General features: G+C 55.3%; 1 protein-coding gene across 2 annotated transcripts; it reads left to right on the top strand.

Annotated features, from left to right (window-relative positions):
* The first annotated feature begins 239 nt into the window (after positions 1-239).
* On the top strand, positions 240-21,382 carry LOC139075073 (uncharacterized). Of its 2 annotated transcripts, none has more exons than XM_070569207.1 (4): positions 240-440; positions 12,109-12,227; positions 14,858-14,984; positions 18,263-21,382. In XM_070569207.1, the coding sequence occupies exons 1-4, from the start codon at positions 381-383 to the stop codon at positions 18,350-18,352; spliced, it is 396 nt and encodes a 131-aa protein (XP_070425308.1). In that variant the 5' UTR covers positions 240-380; the 3' UTR covers positions 18,353-21,382. The 2 variants fall into 2 exon arrangements, with proteins under 2 accessions (XP_070425308.1, XP_070425307.1); XM_070569206.1 differs by lacking the exon at positions 18,263-21,382 and adding an exon at positions 15,493-18,125 and having other exon boundaries at positions 246-440.
* The last annotated feature ends 230 nt before the right edge of the window (positions 21,383-21,612 follow it).

The raw sequence follows: 21,612 nt of genomic DNA, 5'->3' as shown, positions 1-21,612 counted from the left end.
GAGCCAAGCCTCCCAGCATTGTCTGAAATCTCCAAATTTAGAAGAAATATGAAAATTGTCAACCACTCCTTCCTTAGGGGGTAAAAGCAACATTCGGCACCGGGGGCAGGTCAAGGCGAGGCGGTCACGTGGCAGGCGCCCGGGCCAATGGGGGGCCCCGGGAGGACTCGGCACCCGCCTCGCCCCAACACAGGGCTGGCCTCTTCAGCTCATATAAGGTAAAAGGCAGCAGGGCCTCTGAGACCAGGGAGCGGCGGGCAAGGGGCTGAGGGGAGGGGGACCTGGTGCCAGCCGTTTAAAAGTGCCCCTGTGGCAGTGAAGGGTGCCAGAGGCCTGGTCAAGTTAGTTGAGAAGAAGTGACACCCCCAACCATTCCCCAAATGGTCTGGCCCCCGTATCCCGGCTGCAAGGAGCCATATCTGGACCAGACCCCCAGAGAGGTAAGAACCGCGGCAGATGTGGGGTCTGCCCATGGCGGGGCCTCTGCGGCATCCTCCCCAGGCGAACGCTGCATCCAGGGGTCTGGTCCTTGCTCTCTTGCTAACCTGCTCTAACTTCTGCCTCTCCGGGCCTCAGCTTCCCCATCTGTACAGTGGCTGGGCTGGAGGATCTCTAAGCACCCACCCTGCTTTGACCAGATGTGGTCCTGTTGGCTTCCAGGCCTCCTTGTGGCTGCAGTTAAGTTGGGGAGGCGGGGAGGAGTGGACAGTGTTAACATCATGCCGGCCCGACCTTCACTGCTGATCCGGAGTCTGGGCCCGTCTCCCTGGCTTCTCTGCAGACAGTGCTCCTTCTTGCTCTATGAGGTTTGATTTCACAGTTACAAGAGCCTGGGGCTGCTGGCGAGGAAAACTGTTTTCAAATAATGGTTTCAAGAAGCAAAGCTAGAGGAGAAGCGATGTCAGCTCGGGTTCCGGCAGAAAGGCAGAGGGGCAGGAAGGCCAGGACATGGCAGTGGAAGGGCAGGCTTGCTGGGGGATGGGGTCGCCGGCCCTGCCTCTCACTGTTCTGGCCCTTCAGCGTTGGGGGGGGCACCCTCGCCTCTCTGGGCCGCAATTTCCCATCTGTACCATGAGGCAATTGGACAACACGGTCTCCATGCAGGATGTGGCTTCTGAGCCTAAAGGGCAGCCAGTGTCGGGAAGTTTCCCCAGGAGTCCCTGAGCTGAGTCCGCCCTTTGACCATGGGCTTAGAGTCCAAGCAGATGCCCAAGGCCCATGGGAGCTTTTAGAGGTTGATCCTCAAGTGATGGAAAGAAACCAAAGGGTCTCTGACTGCAGGCTTGGCCGGGGGGAGGACCAGCCCACAGCCCTGAGGCCTCAGGATGGACCTGGCCCCAATGCAGCCCCTGGTGGGGAAGGGGTTCATCTCTGGATCAGGAGGTGTAGGACCTCTGAGAGGCATGGGGACAGAAAAGACAGCAGAGGATTTCAGGGGGGGTGAAGTGGTGGGGCCAGAGGACGCAGAGGAAGGCAGGAGACTTGCGATGGGCAGTGTGGAAGGCAGGGCTGTGTAGAGGCAGAGGACTGGGACCAGCTGGAAGGAACACAGGCAACATGGACCTTCTGAGCATGCTCTGAATGCACCCGGCCCAGAATGGACACAGTCCTCCAGCGTCACACTGCCTAGCCCCCTCACCTCCCTACTTCTGGTCACACAAGACCCAAGGCCATAATGGTCCTAAAGGAGACTCTGGAATCCAACTGCCTGGGTCCAATTCTGGCTTGTTTACTTAGCAGACACATGACTCTGGGCAAGTCTCTTGCCATCTCTGAGCCTCAGCTTCCTCTTCTATAAAATGGGTATGGTCTTGGTTCTGACATCACTTTGTTGTCATGAGGAGTGAGGGACACATGCACAGAAGAGCAAGATAAAAGGGGCTGGTGTTACTTTACAGTTAGACTCTCCTCCTGTGGGGCAAAATGAGCTTAGCTCTGTTTAGAGAGAAGCGGGAAGGAAACCCGGCCAGGGAGCACCTGGAGATGCTGAAAAGAGAACGGGGTCTGGAAAGAGGCAGGAGGGATGAGTTTAGAGGTCGGAGGTTAAGGGGCACAGAAGAGGGGTCAACTTGAGATGCCTAAAGGGCTAAGTGAGGTCTCCTTTCCTGCATTCATAGGGCACTGTGTGGGCAATGTGCCCCAGAGTGTGGTGTCTGAACCACTGCACCCTCATCCAGCGACATCTCCTGACAGGGAATCCTGGGTGGGGCCCAGGAATCTGCATTACCAGCTCCCAGGGAGTTCCCACCCACACAGAGTTTTGAGAATGCTGTGCTGTCAAGCAGTCTGGGACCCTCACAAACACAGCTGAGGCAACTGAATTCACAAAAAGAGAACACCGCTCTAGGTCACACAGTTGATGGCAGAGCTGTGACAGAATCAGCCCCTCAGCCCAGCCCGAGGCTCCATAAGGTGGATAGGAGAATTATATTTCGATTATCGTGGTCCAGGCACTACCTAAGGCCTTTACACGAATTCATTCATTTACTCCTCACAACGATGATGTGAGGTGGATGCAACGATTATCCCCATTGTACAGGTGAGGAAACTGAGACACTGAGAGGTTAAGTAGCTTGCTAAGGTCACTGTATGTGTGCTGGCTGCCCCACCTGCTCTCTCCCCAGGAGTCTCCCACCTCCTGCCCTCCCCTCGGCCACCCCACCATGGAATGGAGACCTTCCAATGTACCTCAAGAATATGCATGGTGGATTTCCCTGGGAGCCAGGTCCTGGGTTGAGTCTGTTGCGTTATCATTTAATCCTCCTGGGATTACCGTAAGGCAGGAACTAGCATCATTCCATCATCACCATTTATAGGGTGGAAAACCACTGGAGCTTCCCCAAAGTCACACAGCTAGAAAGTGGCAGAGGGGACTTGAACCCAGTCTGCAACTCCCAAACGCATGATCGTATCCTGCCCACAACGGCACCTCCGAGAGGAGTGACAAAGAATCCCACTTCACAGAGGAGATCAGGGCTAAGAGGGCGGCCAAGCCAGAGCTCAAACCCAAGTCTTCTTGGCAGTGGTCCAAGGCCACCGCTCCCCTTTAGCCTCACCGCTACCCAAGGTTGGAAAGGAGTTTGCTAGCCACTGGTCCCCAGGAGCCACACTGCAGCTCCTTGAGCAGAGTAGACATTTTCCCAGCCTGGCCAGTTCTGGGGAAGAGCTGACACTCACATAGCCCTGAGGAATAGAAAGTTCCAGGCCCACGGCCACCTTCACCTGATTCCCCGTGTGAGTCTTGAGGAGTCGAGGAGTCGCAGGAGATGGCCTCTGAGGTCCTCGCCTCTGGGCTATGGGCCCCGCCTCAACTGCAACTTCCCGGCTAAACACTGCCCGGGCTTCAGGGCCATGGGGTCACGTAAAGAACCGTGATAAGGGTTTTTTCCTATTCTTGTTATAACCGTTTTTGTCCACATCTCCTGGTGCACATGAGCTAGAGTTTCTCCCGGGTTTATACCACAAGAAGGATTGCTGAGTTCTGGGGTGCATGCCTGGCAACTTTACAGGAGAGCACCTGATTATTTTCCAAAGTGATTGAGCCAAGTTACATTCCCACCAGCAGTGTATGAGCAGCGCCCCCTGAGACACTTGACATTATCAGATTTCTTGAAGTACATGTGTTACACTCTCTATTTTGTATCTATCAAATTTGTATAATAAAGAATGTAAGGAAGAAACAAAAATGCAGCTATGCTCCTGTCCACACGGGTATCTAGAAATGTGCCCGACAGGCACCAAGTTGCAGAGGACCCTGAAGGCCCTGGGGTGGGAGTGGGCACTGCCCACGTGGCCCTCCCCCAGCCCAGCAGGATGCAGTGGCCACGGTCCAATCAGAGGTCGCCTGTGGGGTGATCTGCAGGAATCTGGGGGAAAGAGCCCACAGTGGCTGCCTCCTAACGGCCTGTCTAGACAGGCCCCACGGGGCTTCACCACAGGTTGCGAGAGCCCAGAGGCCGCCCCCTCCCCTCTTGCAAAAGAGGCTTGTTGACGGCAATGCTTCACACCAGAAACCTTTTCTCCAATTCAAAGCATGCCTTAATGCACAGCACGGACCACCCACTCTCATGGCCCGTGGACGCCAACTCCTGCAGGCCCCTTTTTGTTTTCATGAGGAAATGGAGGCTGACTCTGGAGCCAGGGGGCTCTCAGATGTGGGGTAAATCCCTGTGCTCAGGTGATGAGGGGACCAGGCAGGGGTCTGAGTGCTGCTAGAGAGGGGCTAAGGTGCAGTAGGCTGGCGGTCAAAGGTGCCAGATGGGAGGGCGAGGAGGGGGAGGCAAGAAGAAAAAAAAGGTGCCAGACAGGAGTCAGGCTGCCTGGGTTTGAATCCCAGCTCTCCCTCGTAGCAACTGTGTGACCTCGGGCATGATAATCCCTGTAGTGGTTAAGTTGACACATTCCGCTTCGGCAGCCTGGGGTTCATCGGTTTGGATCCCAGGTGCGGACATACACACTCCTCTTCAAGCCATGCTGTGGTGGTGTCCCACATACAAAACAGAGGACGATTGGCATGGATCTTAGCTCAGGGACAATCTTCCCGAAGCAAAAAAGAAAATAATACCTCCTCATGAGGTTATTGAGTTGTCTGGATTAAATGAGTTAAAATTCATGAAGCCCTCAGAACAGTGACTGGCACATAGTAAGTACTCAATAAAAAGTAACTGTTGAGATGTAGTTACTAAAGGCAGCTTCTTCAGAGGGAAGGAGGTGCCGTACTGGGCTCCAACTGTTCTTTATCCATCTAGGGAGATAAGCTGCCCTTGTTCCTTCAATAATAACAATTGCCACATATCAAGTCTTCCCAAGTGCCAGTCCTTCCCCCAGCAATCTCTGAAGTACCATTATCCTTCTGGGAACCCAGAGGCTCAGAGAAGTTTAGTCATTTGCCTAATGTCACACAGCTTCTAAATGGCCAAGGTAGGGCTCAAACCCAGGTCTGGCTGACTCCAGAACCCATGTGCTGACACTCCAGCACCACCCCAGTAAGTTTGTGAGCAAGAGCTAGTTCTGGTTCTGCTCTGCCTAATAGGACCAATTCTTGGCATTTGGGGAGAAGACCATTTGAAGCCAGATGCCTCCTTTTAGATCTTCTAGATTAGGCCTTGTTATGGTAAGGGGATAAACAGAGCCCCCACCCCACCCTCACATGTGCTCAGGGGCAAAAACGCAGACCCTGGTGAAACAATGCTTCTCCCAATGAGCCCCCGGAGTGTGGGCAGAGTGCGCTTGGGGTCCTCCTCAGTCCTGGGCCGCCTCTTGCGGGGCACAATCCATCGGAAATTTGAGGAAGGGGCAGTCGGCTAGGCCAAGGCTGGAGGAAGCAGCCTCACTCTGGCTCCTGCTTAAGAGCCCATACCAGCCACAAGCCTACGTCCCCTTCTCAGAGACCCTCCTCTGAGCCAAGCCAAGTTCCGAGGGAGACGGAAAAACCCCAAACTGGAAAACACGCTGGACCCTGAAGGTTAACAGGGACACTGCTCAGCTGCCACTAGCTTCCACCCCACACCCATCTCCTCTTCCTTAAGATGGGGTGAAGTGTACAGAGCAAGCTCCCTCCTCGGGATGGCATCCATAGTGGCTGTGACACCACCCCTGGCTGGGCTGCCCAGCTCAGAGGCCACTGGTCAGTGTGCCCAGAGCCTGCCAGGCCTCAAGCACGTGACCCAACAACCCTATTGAGCCCGAGGGCCTCTGCTGAGATAAGCTGAACAAGACAGGGAGAAAGGGAAAGAACCAGGCGGAGACTCTGGCCCTGGCCCTGCAGCCAGCACACCTGGGTAAGTTCCTCCGTCCCTCTGGGACCTTCAGGCTGTGATGTCCCATGGTTTGGGATGGAAGAGCGTCAGCTCAGTTTATCCCACGTATGGCAGGGAGGCCCAGACTCGCAGGGAGGGAAAACCTGGCGTCGGGTGGTCAGAGTGGCAGGGGGCACGGTGTGGACAGACAGAGAAGAAGAAGGCAGTCCAGGTGGAGAGCTCTCGGTACAAAGACGTGGAGGCGGGACTGGACAGACGTTTTCAGGAGAGCAGCAAACAAGCCCGTTTGGCTGGAACCGAGGGTAGGTCTCGGAGCTCGGTGAGGTCTGAGGCTGGCAAAGTGGGGAAGGCCTGGTCGTGGAGCAGCTTTGCCAGCCAGAAACCAAACCCCAGAAGGGGGGAGAAGTCCCCCTTGGGATCTGTCTCTGGGAGGGGGTCCCTGTCTTTAGCCTGTTTGTCCGCTTCCCCAAAACGCCGTCAGGCTGGGAGCCCAAGTGCAGGGGAGAGAGCCGGGAATCTGGGCATTGGCAGCTCTGAGATGTCAAGCAATGGGACAGGAGACCTCGGGTGGGATTAAGAGGGGTAAGAAGCCTGAAGGCTATAGTCACCATCTTCACACCTCTGAAGAGCTTCCTGAGGAAAAGGAACTTGTTCTTTGCGGCCCCGAAGGATAGGGAGTGCAGCCCCAGAGAGGCAGATGTCAGCAGGATATTAGGAAGGAGTCTCTAACAGTCTGTCCGAAGAGAAATGAGGTGATTGAGAAGCAGTGAGCTCCCCATCACCAAAGGTATGCAAGCTCGGGGGACACTGTAGTGAGAAGTCAAACATTAGAGGACTCTGGGCCTTGTGGCCTTTCCCACCACCAGCCTGGGACTTCACTTCACAGCCCTAGCTGCCTTGGGACAATCTCGTGGGGCTGAGTCCTCCCGCTGCCTGGATGTCAGATTCCCAGCTAGGCATGACATCAGTCCTGCCCTGACTTCACACAGGGGCCTCTGGGGACCCCCCGCCCCACTTCCTTTCACCCACTGATGCCTTCCCTTCCCAGGGAGCACCAGGCCTGAGCAGAGAGACCTGGAGTCTGGTTATGAGACTGGGTCCCTGTGGGAATATTCAGCTGATGGCCTTCCACCCAGCAGGAATGAAGCAGAGGGGCCAGCGTCCCTGGGAGCCCTGTTCACACGCCCCAGAGTCTACATGGAAATTCCAGGAGGGTCACAGGGATGCTTCCAATTTAGACCAAGACTCTTTATTTTTGTCCCCCTTTCTTTCCAGTCCCTCCTTTCCCCCAGCAGTGGCAGGGGTGTCACAGGAGGCTGGAAGAGGAAGGCTAGTCTCCTCCTCGGGCTGAGTCACAGAGAGACCGAGTCGGGAGAGATGGGGGTGTGGGGCAGACAGGGAGAGGAACCAGAGAGGGCCTGGGGAGGTGGACAGCGTGTGGGAGAGGGTGGAGGAAAGGGCAAAGTCAAGAGGACAGCCAGGCCTGGGCAGGGTCCTGGACGGCGGGCGTGAACATCGCCCAGGGCAACAGGCATTCCTGGACACTCAAGATCAGAGCCACCTGAGCTCTGGGGTCAAAGAGTCAGGCTGGGGTCGGAGAGTCAGCCCAGATTCTCAGAACACACAGAGGGTCTCGGGGCTGGGGCTTCCAGGATCCCTGGGCACTGGGTCCCCCTCACACTGACTGTAAAGCTACAGCATTTTACTAGATCCATCTCCTTCACCCTTGTGATCCTGGTAGATGCTTAGTAAACATTCCTGGTGTTGAATCCTAATCTCAGAGCATCATAGTCCTGTTAGAGCTAAAAGGGAGCTTCAAGAGCATCAAGCAAGATGCAGAACCCAAGGTCAAGAACAGGGAGAGACTTGCCCAAGGTCACATGGCCAGAGTGGCCACCCAGCCCTGTGCGTCCTTCTTTGCCTCTTCCCTGCCTTCTAGCCAAAGAGGGAGACTACAGTATGGTCCTCACAGCCAAGGGTGGGGAGAGAGGAGAGGCAGGTGCCTTGCCAGGACATAACTGTCTCCAAGAGGTAGTCAGAAGATAACGGCCTATCTTGAATTCTGGTTGCTCTGCCCAGGAAGGCCCTTTTTTCGGCCAGAGATGGTCCCCAAAGCTGTTGGCTGCTACAGTTGGGAGGCCTCCTGCAGAGGGCTGGGAGGGGAGGCCCTGGTTCTATTCCTGGCTCTGCCCCCACTTGCCACATGACCTTGAGCATGACTTTGATCATAAGGTCCTCTCTGGATTCAGTGTGTCCAGTGAGGGGCTGGACCCAACTAGCTTGGACAGTTGGAGATTCCATCCATGATCTGCCTCAGTCTCCTGTGGGGCCTTCTCTCTCTGTCTTGGTCCATCTTAGCTTTTGCCTCAGCACAGGAGGAAGGCCAGGCATAGGAAGCAAATAGCAGTCTGCAGATTCCCCTCTGCCTGGAAGCAGCATCCTTGATGCCCAAGCTTTGTTTTCCAGCCTTGGAATTCCCAGAGACGCAAAAAGCTGGGAAGGCCCTTAAGATCACCCCTGTGAGGGAATCTGAGATGAGCGAGGTTCGGCAGATTGCTCACAGTCACCCAGCAAATAATGTGCAAACTAGGAGTGGGCCTTGTGTCTCCTGGTGCCCAGACCAGTGCTCTCTGCCCTGACCACAGTGGCTTCCAGAATAATGGGCATGTAACCGTGCTCATGTAGACCTGGACACCGATCAACCTTGACACCTCAAACTCCCACACAGGGAGCCTACAATCTCTCCCCTTCTCTGAGACTCAGTTTCTTCTTCCATAAAACAGGGAGATGGAGTGGACCAGATGTCTCTAGAAGCCCTTCCACCAGGACCCCAGGGCTTTCCAGTATGGCCACTTCAGCCCTTTCTTCACAGACCATGGGGCTACTCAGGCCAGGAAATCCCACCAAGTCACAACCCCCACTCAGCCCTGTGCCCCCCAGACCCCAGGGCTGAGCTTCCTCCAGAACTGCAGGCTCCAGCCCAGCTCCCCCTCTGAGGATCTGGATTTTTCTTACCATAAAAGGGCAAGCGTGCCTCTCTCGGTCCCTGCTGCCAGCCCCGCTGGGGAAAAGGCTGAGCTATTTTTGGAAAACTCAAGGGTTTGCTCCTGAAGTCAAGATGGAGCTTGTCTGAGCCTACACTTGCGAGCCCCCTCCCCACCTCCCTCGCCCACCTGATTTCTCTTCCTCACTCTACCCATCTCTTCCTTCCCTCTCTGTGCCTGTCTCTGTCCTGCTGTCACTCACGCCCTCAATCTCTCTGCCCTTGTCTCTCCCTCCCCTCTTCTCTCTGTTCCTTCCCCCTCACCTCTCTGCCTTCTCCCCAGATCTTCTCATAGCCAGGTCCCCTCCCCCACTTCCCTCCCTCAGAGCTTGTTTTTGGTGGTTGGAGAAAGTAACACATCCTCACCCCCACTCCCTTCTTAAACACTATTTACAACATAAATTCCAAACATCCGCCATCTGGTTCTAGGAAGGGCCAAAAGATATTTAGAAAAGGAAGTCATGATTATTCCATCTTCAAAGCCAAAGGAACTCAAAGGCCCTCCTCTCTCCTGCCTTCCTCCCAGGGCCCCTCTGTTAAGATCTGACCGATTAGGATCCCTCACAGAGAAGAGGTCAGTCCCAGCTGGGCCTCTGAATGACTGCATCACTGGGAGCTCGTTGCTTCTCCTCTTTGTGTCTCAGTTTCCTCATCTGAACAATGGGCACGGGATTGGGGTGCCTCCAGCATTAACGCTCTGAGACTTCAAGTCCTGCTGCAGAAAATCCACCTGGTCCGGTTCCCCGGGACCTGCTTGGGGCTGAGCAGGAGGGGTGGGATGGGGACAAAGGGCATGAGAAGCAGCTGGGAGAGCTCTCACCCCCACCCTCGATGTCCCATCTCTCCCTCTCCATGGAGATGAACACAGACCATTCACTTCCTTCACACTGACACACACCAGCGGGATGGGGTCGAACCATCCCCCCTTATCTGACCCTGGGAGGACTCCGGACACCATGGAGTCCAGTCCTCTCCCCACCACATCATGATGAGGCTCAGAGAGGGGAATGCACTTGTCTGCAATCACACAGCATGGCTACAGGAGACCTAGTTCCTAACTTGCTGCTCTTCCCATCCAGCACATTCCAGAAGAAACCAACACTTGTATTACCCTGAAAACATCATTCAGTCCCAGCAAAATGGGACCCTGGAGGTCCTAGTCCTTTGCAAAGTGGACAGGACAGAAGGGAGAACTAATTCCCTTATCATGGTGTTTCTTTAAACAAATAGACAGCATGCAAGGGAGAAATCCTGTGGGAAAGAGGCGAAACAACCACCCAATTGAGAAGTCCCCTTGCTTCTGGAGACGTGCGGCCCTGGCCAGGGCCTACGTAAGCTCCACTTAGACTGCAAAGTCCTTCTCTGTTCACAGCCCCCTTTCCATACAAACGAACACATGCCTGACAAAACACCGTGAGACACTGACTCAGGTTGTCGCTCTGAGAAAATAGTGCCGTGAATAGTCTGGTCTCCTGGGCAGGCGTGAAAATGCGTGTTGGGCTGCCTGGAGCCAGTCTCGATCCTGACATTTACTAGCTGTGTGACCTTGGGGGAGGGCTGTCGCCGCTGGGAGCCTCAGTTTCCTCATCTGTCAAATGGGGAAAGAATGGTACCTAAGTCATAAGCCATGGTGAGGATCAGATGAGAAAAAAATAAAGCACTTAGCAAGCATGGAGCACATCGAAAGCCCCCGATGCTGGTCCCTACCCCCCACCCTCCCAGAGCTGGAGCTGCTCGAGGCAGAGCTTGGGATTTGGACCAGGCAGGTCTGCGCCCCGTTTCGTTCCCTCCCTTCCCTTCCCCCTTGTCACTCTGTTTCAGCCTCACACTGCATTCCCAAGGCTTGCTCAAAAGTCCCCGGCAGCAACCTTCCCTGGGGAGGAAGTGGGGAGCGTGTGAGGCTGGTGAACTCAGCTGGGGTGTCAGGGGGGTGGAGGGCGTTCTGGGAACAGAGGCCCAGTGAAGCTGCGCAATAGGGGGGACGTGGAAAGGGGCCCCACACAGTGGCTCACACCCCAGCTCCCACATCTTCTTGGGATCCCCTCTGGACCTTTGCCCTCATCCTTTCTGCTTCTTCTCCTCCCCTGCCTGGGCCTCGCTGGGCACCCAGGCCCGTGCTCATAATGGAAATTGCAGCCATTTATTGTGGGCTTGTTAAAGTGACAGCAACTGTGCTTGCCCTTGACATCTGCATCATTTGACCTTCACAAACAAGCCTGTGAGGTTGGAAGCCAAGGTTCCAAGAGGTGAAGCCACCAGCTCTAGATGACATAGGTAGAAAGTGCTAGGGGCGAGATTCGAATGCAGGTGGCCTGGTTGCAAGCCCTGTGTCTTCTCTATTCTTTCCAAACACGTGGTGGAAACTCTAGGGCCCTGGAGCCCAAGGAGAGCACAGGCTGTGGTACATGCAAAAGCGTGAGGAAGCCAAGGAGGGGGCTATGGGCAAAGAAGCCCTTCCAGAAAGAACCAGGTGTGGGTGTGGGATCGTGTGCTTGCCTGGAGCCCCCGTCTCAGCCTTCTCCCACCGTGGTGCCATCTGGCTCACACATGTGGCCCATTCCCTGCCCCTCACGTTTCTGGGAAATGAGAAAGGCCAGGACAGAGCACAGATGCTTTTGCAATGACTGTGACGATATGAGTTTTGTTTTGTGGTCATCCAGTGGCCCGCTGCCCCAGCTCGGGAGACAGCTGGACTGAGTGTATGCCCCGGGGTCGTTCCACTCAGAGCCCCTTGGAACCTCAGTAAGCGGGGAAGTTATTCCTACCTCTGGCGGTGGTCGTGAGTGTTCCTTGAGTTGCAGGAGGGAGCATTTTGCAGGCTGAAAGACTCGTGTACCTTAAAGTGGTCACAAGTGGCCCCAGGGCTGTCCCTTTGGTCTTGGCCACCGTGTTAACCTCAGATTTTCATCTGCCGCTAAACGGTTCCTTTCCGATGTGTGAGGCTGGAGGTGGGGGCCGTTGCTCAGAGGGGCCTCCGGGAGATTTCCCTCCAGACCCGCTCGTTTGCTGAGGGGGCCTGGGTGTGCTGGGGGGGAGGCGGCAGCCCCTTCTTCTCCTGGAGCTTGCAGCTGTCAGAAGACCCTCTTTGGAAGCCAGGCAGGCCGAGCAGGATAATGGCTGCCTAGGGCCTGAGGAGCAGGCTCTCTGAGACCTGGAAAATCTCAGCAGGTTCAGCTGAGGCTTCCAAGGGCCCAGCAGCAGTCCAGGCCCATCCTCAATCCCTTGCAGCCTGGCAGCCCGGTGAGGACCCACAAAGGCCAGGGCACCCCAGGGCTTTCTGACTGGTGGTCTCTTCTTTCCTTTTAGGCTAGGGCACTGGCTGGTGGGAGCCACCCCTACATCTCTGACATTGGTGGAGCCAGGACCCCAGAGAGGTGCCTCCTGAGGACCAGAGGGCAGGCAGCAGGGGCCCTGGAAACAGAACGGTGAGTGTCTCCCACATCCACTCACGCAGCCACAGCCCCACCCGCCCTGCTGGCGGCTCCTATAGGAACCCCCGTCCCTCGGGATAAATTCCCCATCGCAACCCTCAGAATGACCAGGAAAGCAGGCCACAGAAGGGGAAGAGTTGAAGGAAGGTCCCTGCTGACTGACAGAGTGCAGGCAATATGGGGCTGTTGGGTCTGGGTTGTAGGTGAAAAGAGATGGAACCAAAGAAAGGAAAACCAAGCAGGAGCAAAGACTCCACCCCACCCCACGCTGCCTACAAATGAGCAACGCAATCATGCATGCACGGAGAGTAAAGATGGGGAAATGGGGGCTGGCCCTGTGGCACAGCAGTTAAGTGCACACGTTCTGCTTCAAGGGCCCAGGGTTTGCTGGTTTGGTGCTTCCCGCTTGGCAAGCCATGCTGTGGTAGGTGTCCCACATATAAAGCAGAGGAAGATGGGCATGGATGTTAGCCCAGGGCCAGGCTTCCTCAGCAAAAAGAGGAGGATTGGCAGCAGATGTTAGCTCAGGGCTAATCTTCCTCAAAAAAAAAAAAGACGGGAAACGTGGAGGATGTGGTCGTCCTCCCTGGAGGGGAGCAAGCGGGTCAGGCTCTAGAAACAGGTAGACCCAGGGCTGTGTGAGCCTGGAGATGGCAGAACTGGCTCACGGGGCTTCAAGGGGCTCCGTGAGGGTACACACGCAGTGCTAGGCATGCAATGAAGCTCAAGAAACCATAGCAGTTGTTTTTACCATTGGTCACATTCTTCCCACACATGCAGCTTTTAGTTCCCTGCATGTGAAGCGGGCAGGGTGAGAAACGGATCTATAAGAGGGGTGGAGAAACTGAGGCCCAGGGAGATGAAGGAATGCACTCAAAGTCACACAGACAGTCAGTTGCAGAGGGGGTTCTGGTACCAGATCTCATGAGGATGGAAAAAGGGGAGGAAGATTTGGGGGTGAGCAGAGGAGGCAGGGCTCCAGCAAGGAGCTGACACTCAGGGGACATGTGACGAGCCCCAGGCCTGGCTTACATAACGCAGCACACCTGTTCACCTCTGCATGCCCCACACGTGTGTGCAAACGTGCATCCCAGCACAACGCACACACCCGGCCCTGGCTCGCTGGCCAATGAGCCTCGGAGACAGGTCTAAACAAATTGGATTAGGAGCCTGCAGGCGCCTCCTCCCCACGACTGTCCACCTCCGACACTGAGCAGACCTGCGGAGCTGCCAGCTGCAGTCTCTCTCCATCGCACTGACAGTCAGTCCTGGGCCCCCTCGACACCCCCCACCCCAGGCCCCAGGAAGAGGGCCGGGGTCTGAGAGGATGCCACGATGATGGATGGGCTGAGGGAGGTTCCAGGGCTGGCTCAAGAGCACACAGGATGTTCGTGCTTGTGCGAGGCTCACTTCTGAGCTGTTCCCAGCCACCCACCCCCACTTCCCCTCCCGCCATCCCCTCTTGCAGCCTCTCCCACGGTCACTGCTGCCAGAGCCCAGAGCCCAGAGCCCAGGCCCCGAGCAGATCCATCTCCGTCTTGCAGGCCCACAGCTGGGCTGAGCGGGAACTGGTCAGCTCAGGAGACAATGGCCTAGGGACGAGACACAGGCAGGCACTGTACAGGGACAAGGGAACTTGTCAACAGAAAGACAATGCCATCGTAAGGCGGCATCTCAGTCAGTGCTTTCTCATCCAGTTCGTTTAATCCTCAGAAGTGCCTGAGACTTAAGAGAGTGTGCCCACAATACAGATGTGACCACTGAGGTCCATTGATTCTGTGATTCCACAACTCTCCTTTCCTGAGCTCTGAGTCCGCCCCACACCCTGTGTGGGGTGCTGGGGACACCGAGATGAATGACTTACAGCCTCTGCCCCCATCGCTTAATGGAACAGTCTCCTTTGGGCTGGGTCCTTGGGCACTGGGGCCTCCCTGGTCTTCCAGGGAGCAGCTCCAGCAGAATCCCTTTTCCATATGGCCCATGTGAGTGGTTGAACATTATCACTAAGAGGAGCCTTAACAGGCAGCCCATTCAGAACACAGACACTGAAATCAGACAGCCCCAAGTTCAAATCCCACCATGCTCCTATTTTTAGTGGATAGCTGTGGTCCGATTAGCCTCTCCAAACTTGTCTTCCCTTTTGTGAAATAGGGTTACAAACCTCCCACCCCATGGGGCTGACTGTGAGGATTAATTAGTATTTTCCTTACCCCCATGACACAGGGAGAAACAGAGGCTGGGGAAGGGGAAGGGCCTGGACAGGGTCACGCCGTGAGCTGAGGGTTAAGTCAGGACCAGGTGGACACCCTCCTCCCCGACCCCGTCTCCCAATATAAATCCTCCCCACTCGCTCCACCCCAAGCAGCCCGGAGTTCCATGACAGGCGGCCAGGGCACATGTCCTGGGTCCCAGCCTCCACCTTCAGCCCTGCCTGGCCTCCGCAGCACCAGAATCCAGGTGACCGGCAGTGGCCCCCAGCCCTCAGTGGCGGTGGAGGGTGGGGGAGCCACCGCTCGCTCCCAGCCCAGAGCGGCCTGGCCATATAAGGGAAGGAGCCGGGAGGCCTCCTCGCTCCGGCCTGGCGAGAAAACCCAGACAGCCAGTGTTTATTTTCTCCTTCCCAGCCTCCCCGAGCTTCTCGACAGAAGACAGAGGTTCCCCCACTCAGTGACATTTCCTGAAGACAGTGGGGAGCACGGAGGGGAAATCGGCCCGTCCTCTGGGAGCCACCCCCAGACAGCCAACAACCAGGTAAGTTCTGCCAGGTGAGACTGGGGCCACCTGTGCATCCGCCTCCTTCAGTGGAAGGAGAAATGGAGCCACGGGAGGAGGGCGCCTCTGAGAAGGGACCACACCGGTTAGTGATAGAACCCAGGTCTCCCAGTGGCCCCTGTCTGTCGTCTGGGGTCCCAGGGTGAGGGGAGCCTATCGTGGGTAAGTGGAGTAGGAGGGCTATCGGCCCCCTGCCCAGTGAGGCCCTCATTTGAAGGAGACCAAGGGTCAGGGCCAGCACTGTCCGCCCGCCCAGCAAGGACACAAGACTCGGGGAGGAGTTCCCAGGGCCAGAGAGCCAGGAGAAGGGCACCCTTCCTGCACCTCTGCCCCTCCTCCCAGCCCAGCCATGCCACCTCCTCCTCCAGGAAGCTCTCCCAGCTAACGCCAGGGCAGGAACCTCTTCGTGCTCTAAGCCCTTGACAAACAGTCCTTTCTTGGGCTCTCTCTTGTGCCACTTAGTTCTGCTCTCTATTTACCTTGCCAGGGGCATTTCCCTCCACCTCAGCCTGACTGCGCTCCTCCAGGGCAAGGTTTAGTCCCTTCTCCTCTTGGCACATCGAAGACGCACTGGGGTCGCTGAACGGACAGGTGAAACGGTTAGGCCCTGTCCCCAACTCAAACGCTTGGAAAATTGGCCAGGGGGTGAGATATCCAGGGTAGAGTTTAAAAATGAGGGTCCTGGGTCGGCTGTTCTGAGTCAGGAATCCCAGCACAGCTCCCAGCTCCATGCCCTGGGAAAATTCCCTTCCCACCGGGCCTTGGGGATGAGCACGGTTAAAACAGCCAATAAGTGACCGTTCCTACTGCCGTCAGCATCACCATGATTTTTCTAGAGACAAAGGAACAGAACTAGTCAGCCTACAGCCCCAGAGCAGACAGAGGCCATCCCTTCCCCCGTCAAAGGCTGCGCCCCAGCCCTGGCCTTGCGTCACGGTCTCTCCCACAGGAGCGTGGGCCTGCCTCTCCTTCCCGTTACTACACCCAGGAGAGCTGCACTCTTTGCGGTAATATTCTCAGCCCGATGGGATGTGCTGGAAATAGCCATCGCTCCCCCGGTTCAAGCTGGGCTGTGACCCTGGAACCATCTCCTTCCCTTCCTGGTCCTCCAGGTGGAGGTGACAGCATCCGCCTGCCACCCTCACCAACCACTCTGAAGATTAAACGTGACAGGCACAATTTCCCAAACTGCACTCACTCGGAGGCCCCCTTTTATATTTTTTGCCATATCTGTAAACAATTATAATCTCTTTAAATTTAAGATGAATCATGGTTAATACCTAAATATAAATAAGGAGATAAACAGGAGCCAGAGAAGTGTCAGAGACGGGATAGTACCTAACGGAGGCTTTCTCCCCGCTTGGTGAACAGAAGGACTGAGAGCGAACGGACGAGGAGTAACTTGAGTCACTCTGTCTTCCAAAGGCAGCGCTGAGGCCACCGGCTGCCCACATGGCCCTCTCTCTGCACTAAGCCGAAGGTCATTAGGTGAGAGGGCTTTGGGAACAGTCAGGACTGCGGAATGCAGGGGGCTGGTTCCTGGCAGCAAATGATCGCTTTTTCAGGACAGCTATCCCTGGCTCCTTTCGGAAACCTCCACCTCGGTCAGGCCAAGTGTTTTCTCTCGCAGGCCTGGTGGGAGCCGCCTGAGAGTGGAGTAGACAGGCTGCGGGCCACCCAGGACCCCCAAGGTGGGTCCCGATGTTGGATTCACTCCCCAGCCAAAGGCAATTTGGAAAGAGTTCCTACAAGAGAATTCCCTACTAGAGGAAGGCAGTCCTTTAGCTGGGAATACCTCTGGGAGGGGCAGCACCCCGCAGCAGGCCGTGGGGACTGACCTGCCCCAAGTGGCAGACCAGAGGAAAACACTTCTCATCTGGGCCTGACTTCAGATTCTGCTAGAGGCACGGGAGACACGATTTTGTTAAGGAGGGGTGTTTCTCCTGCTCTCTCCCAGCCTGCTTACTCTGAGGTCCCCACCCAAACCAGGTCTGGAGAGGAAAGAGAATTATCTACATGGCCATTCAGTCATCCACCAATGGCATTCCTGGGCCCGTTATCATGTACAAAGCCCTCAGCAAGGCCCAGGGACTCCCCCAGATCAACAAATATGGGCGCTGTCCTCCGGGAACTGGAGACCTAGCCCAGTCAGCCCCTAAGGCAAAAAGCTCTGACACTGGAGAGACCGAGGCTGAGGAGAACATCCAGCCATTCAACCAGTGCCCACTGCATGTCTACATTGCCCGGCCCTGCTTCCGGGGGGGAGTACAGGAGGCAGGGTCCCTTCCCTCACAGGCGGGCCATGCAGTCCACGAGTGCAGGTGGTCATAAACGAACACTACATCACAAGTGTGGTAAAGGATTAGAAAGAAGGCACAAGATGCGTGTTGACATGGACGAGGGCGTCCTGATGTCTGAGGAAGTCGGAGGGGGCGGCTTCCCAGAAGAAGTGGACGTTTGAGTAGAGACTAAGCACATGAAGAGGAGACGTGCAGGGGAGCGGGGAGGAGCAGCATGACCCCTGGGAGGCCCCGAGGTAGTGGGCACAGGGCTCCCTGGAGGAGTAGAAGGACAGGGCAGTGGCCCAAGAGGCCAGCTGGGGCCAGCTGGGGCAGCGCCGTACCCTTTGGAGAGAGTTTCAGAATTTTAAGCAGGATTTTAAGCAGGGGAGAAATATGACCATATTTGCATTTTTAAAGACCGCTCTGGGAGGATGGCTGGGAAGGATGGCTGGGAAGTGGGGGGAGTGGGAGCAGGGAGACCAGTAGGAGGCTGAAGTAAACACGGATGAAATAAAACATCAAGTACCGTGAATGTGCTGTTTGGCTGGGATGTACCAAGCGTCAAGCTGGGGCGTGGGGTCAACGGATTGGATGATTCCATTTATTGAAATGTCTGGAATAGGCAGCTCTGCGGGACAGAAAGGGGCCTGCCCAGGGCGGGGGTGCTGGGGGCTGGGAGGGGCTGAGGATAAGAGGTTTCTTTTTGGCACCATGAAGGCTACAGTTGATGCTGGTGATGGTTGCACAACTTTGTGAACATATTAAAAACCATTTCATTGTACACTTTCAGTAGGGGGATTATACCTCAATAAAGCTGTTGGAAAAAAAAAAAAGAAAAGAAAGGTGGAGGCTTGGTCCCAGAGAGCTCCAACGCCAGGCTGAGGATAGGAACGCAGCAGGGGGAGTTCCAGAGTCTCTGGGGTTGGCGTTGGTGGGCAGGGCTGAGGCCCGTCTAACACCCCTTCTCCTGCCCAGGGCGGACCCAGCCATGAGCCCACAGAGCGCCGGCGCCCTGTCCCCCGGCCCGAGGTGCAGTGCTGCATCTCTGGTCAGTTGGGAGTCTGAGATGAAGCACTGTAGCTCAGGAAGGGAGAAGTTGTTCTGCGGCCATCAGCATGGAAGCGGTGAGTGGTGGTGGCGCTTGGGGGCGCCAGGCAGGACGGGAGCATTTCCAGTCTCCACACTGTCAGCTGTTCCTGCAGAGGAAGTTTCTGGACTCAGGTCCCACCTGTGTCCCTATGCGCTCTGTGATTCGGGGCGAGCACTGACTCTTCTGTGTACCCTAGTTTTGTCCATCTGTGGAATGAAGTGTTGGACCCTCCAGTGGGGGCCCTCACCCAGCACCCTGCCTCTGCTTTCTCTTTCTGAGCCCTTGGTGGCCCCTGCTAATCAGAGAAGGCGTCCATTCTGGAAATGTTCAGATGCGGCTTCAGAATCCTTCTCAACACAAAGTCCTGGGTAGCGACTCTTAATGATTCAGAGCTGAAACCCATTCATCATTTGTGGATTGGACAATTTCTAAAAACCCTTTCATCCCTAAAGACAAAGCTCTGGGCTCTTCATGTTTTGAGCTCTTACCTTTGGCTCCTGGCCCTTGCCTGACCCAGTCCAGGCCTCACCAATGTCTGACCTCTCTTGGAGGCGCCAGACAAGCAGGGACCAGCAGAGGAGAATAGCTGGGCTAAGCACAACTTTATTTAACCTCCCAACAAGCTTGGGAGGTGAGCAATGTTATTGACCCATTTTACAGATGAGAAGACTGAGGTTCGGTTAAGCAACTCACCCAAGGTCACTCGTGAGTTGTGCTGAGTCGGGGTTGTAGCCTAATCTCTCGGCCGTCAAATTCGTGTTCTCACCCACTGCACGTGACTGTGTGCCCCAGGGGTGGGCAGCGGAAGGAGAACATCATAAATCCTCCTCTGGTCTCGTCCCTGTATCTCAGGCCGCTTTTAGCAAAGACAGACCCAGCCACTCTCCACTAATCCTAAGGACTCCTTTCCTCCTGCCTGTCCCCCAACATTGTATTTATCTCACCTTATGCAGTAGGACCTAGACTGTCCCATTTTACAGTTGAGGAAAGCCAAGGTTAAGTGACTTGCTGGAGGTCACCAGCGAGGGAGTTGCCAGAGACTGAGAACGGGATCTGCCTCCCTTTGGCTGGAGGCTCAGGAATACACACGACCCATGGCAGCCATGGGGAGGGAGGGCGGCTGGGACCCCAGAGGGCTTCTGGTCGACAACATGGCTCTTGACAACGCGGAAGGTACTTTCCAGGGCACTTGGAAGTTCCAGTCACTATTCCTCCTGGAGAGATCAGCCACATCCTGCGATTCGTGGCACCCATGCTGGCTTCTGCAGATGGGGCTGGAAGCAGAAGAAAACTCCAGCTGGTCCTTAGGGACGTAGCAGGGCCTTGGGGCTGAAGGCCACTCTCTCACCTTGTCCTCACGGTCCAGTTTTCCCAGGAATCCCTTAGATGCTAAGATGGGGATTCCTGGAAATACTGTTCTTGAGGTCATGGTTTAACAGCTGGATTCGCCTCCTTCCCACCCCAGAGTTGGCCCTGTGGGGCCTCGGCTCAAGCACAGGATGAGGGGCAAGGAGAGGCCCGTGCGCTGGAGGTAAGAGGGCTCGCAGACCGTCTTCTTGACCTTTAAGTTGCTCTTCTTTCCATATTGTCCATTTCGTAACATCCCTATGCGGCTGGATGTGGGAACTTCACCGCTGCCATACTCTTGGGAAATTTGCCCCGACGCTCGCGGAGCAGTGGCTGAACCGGGACGCTGTGAAGCACGGGTTCTCCCGGTCTCCACCCACCCTTACCCCACTTCCCAGCATGCCGTGTGGTAGGGGCCACAAGAGCGTATCTGCATGATTGACAAATTAATAAACGCGCACGAATTTATTTTAACAGTTTATTAAATCAGTTAGGTAAACTAAAAACTATAAGTCTTAGTTCCATTTGGAATACAGCCAGAGAAAAATAGAAATTTTTTCCATCAACTCGGAGAAGACAAAAAAGCTCAGAGCGCCCTCTTGTGGTGATGCCTGCTGCTACCCACTCCAGGAACACACGCACACGCACACGCACCGCCCCGAGATTCCTTTAGCCCCACGCACTTCTGAGGCAGTGACCACTCAAGCCCCATCCATCAGCTCATTACTAGTGGTGGCTCCAGCACTCAGTGTCCTTTTAGTTCCAAAGCCTGGCTTCCTCCTCAAAGCTCCCTGAAGGTCTGTGTGGTAGGGGAGGCTCAGAGAGGTGAAGTGACCAGCCCCAGGTCGCCCAGACAGCAAAAGGAAGAGCCAGGATTGATCCCAAGTCCAGTGGCCTGTGGCAATTCCTTAGCTAAAAGCAAAAACTACAAAAATAAAACCTAAAAAGACTCTCTGAATAGACATTGGGAATGCTAATGGACCGAATGCCGAGGACCCGAGGTGGTCCAGGGACAAAACCAGAACTTTTCACAAACTCTTCCTTGCGTTTTTCATGGAGTTGGTAGAGATGGTGGGTGTCATGGCCCCAGAGTCCTCACTTTGGGGGTCTGATCCCCATAGTCCCAGGGACGAGGTGGCTCCCACACATGGCTCAAGCTGTCTTCCTAACGGCCCACATGGAAGACATTTATGATGTACGAGATCTACTCTTCTCATACACAGAGACTGGAGCTGGCCTGACCATGGAGAAATCTGATTTGCTCCTAACAATGATAGTAATAGCTTCTACTCATGGAGCACTTACAATTTGCCAGATACTCTCTAAACAGGTGCACAGGCATTACCTCATTCAGTGCTCACAAGAACCCAGTGAGACAGGTTTTATCATTTACTCCATTTCACAGACAAGGAAGCCAAGGCTCAGAGAGGTTAAGAGACTTGCCTAAGGCCACACAGCTAATAACGGTGAATCTGGGATCAGATCAAGTCTGTGTTTATGCTTTTAACCTGCCCTTGCCTCCTCCCTCCCATTTGGCCTGACTTGACGAGTAGGGCTATCTCTCTGTGGCTTCCCTGGGGGGGGTGGCGGAAGGTAAAAAAGTAAGACCTGTGTGGTCCCTTCTGTGCTCTGTGACTATAATAAACTGCTGGACCCTTGATTTGTGTCCCGTTTCTTCCTGGGAACAGGGGAGGAAGAGAAGGCATAGAAAGAACCTGTATTAGTTGGCCCGAGCTGTCATAACAAAGTACCACAGACTAGGCAGCTAAAACTATAGAAATTTATTTTCTCATCATTCTGGAGGCTAGAAGTCTAAGATCAGGTGCTGGCAGGGTTGGTTTCTTCTGAGGCTTCTCTGTCTTACAGATGGCTGCCTTCTCCCTGTGTC

Source organism: Equus przewalskii, chromosome 13 (genome assembly GCF_037783145.1).
Source record: "Equus przewalskii isolate Varuska chromosome 13, EquPr2, whole genome shotgun sequence".
Lineage (NCBI taxonomy): Eukaryota > Metazoa > Chordata > Mammalia > Perissodactyla > Equidae > Equus > Equus przewalskii.
This window is presented reverse-complemented; position numbering and strand designations above follow the sequence as displayed.

Excerpts from the sequence above, each read along its gene's own strand:
- LOC139075073 (XM_070569206.1), top strand. The coding sequence starts at position 381 with ATGGTCTGGCCCCCGTATCCCGGCTGCAAGGAGCCATATCTGGACCAG. Across the intron at positions 441-12,108 it reads TGGACCAGACCCCCAGAGAG|GCTAGGGCACTGGCTGGTGG; the intron begins GTAAGAACCGCG and ends CTTTCCTTTTAG. Across the intron at positions 14,985-15,492 it reads CCCAGACAGCCAACAACCAG|GGGCATTTCCCTCCACCTCA; the intron begins GTAAGTTCTGCC and ends TTACCTTGCCAG.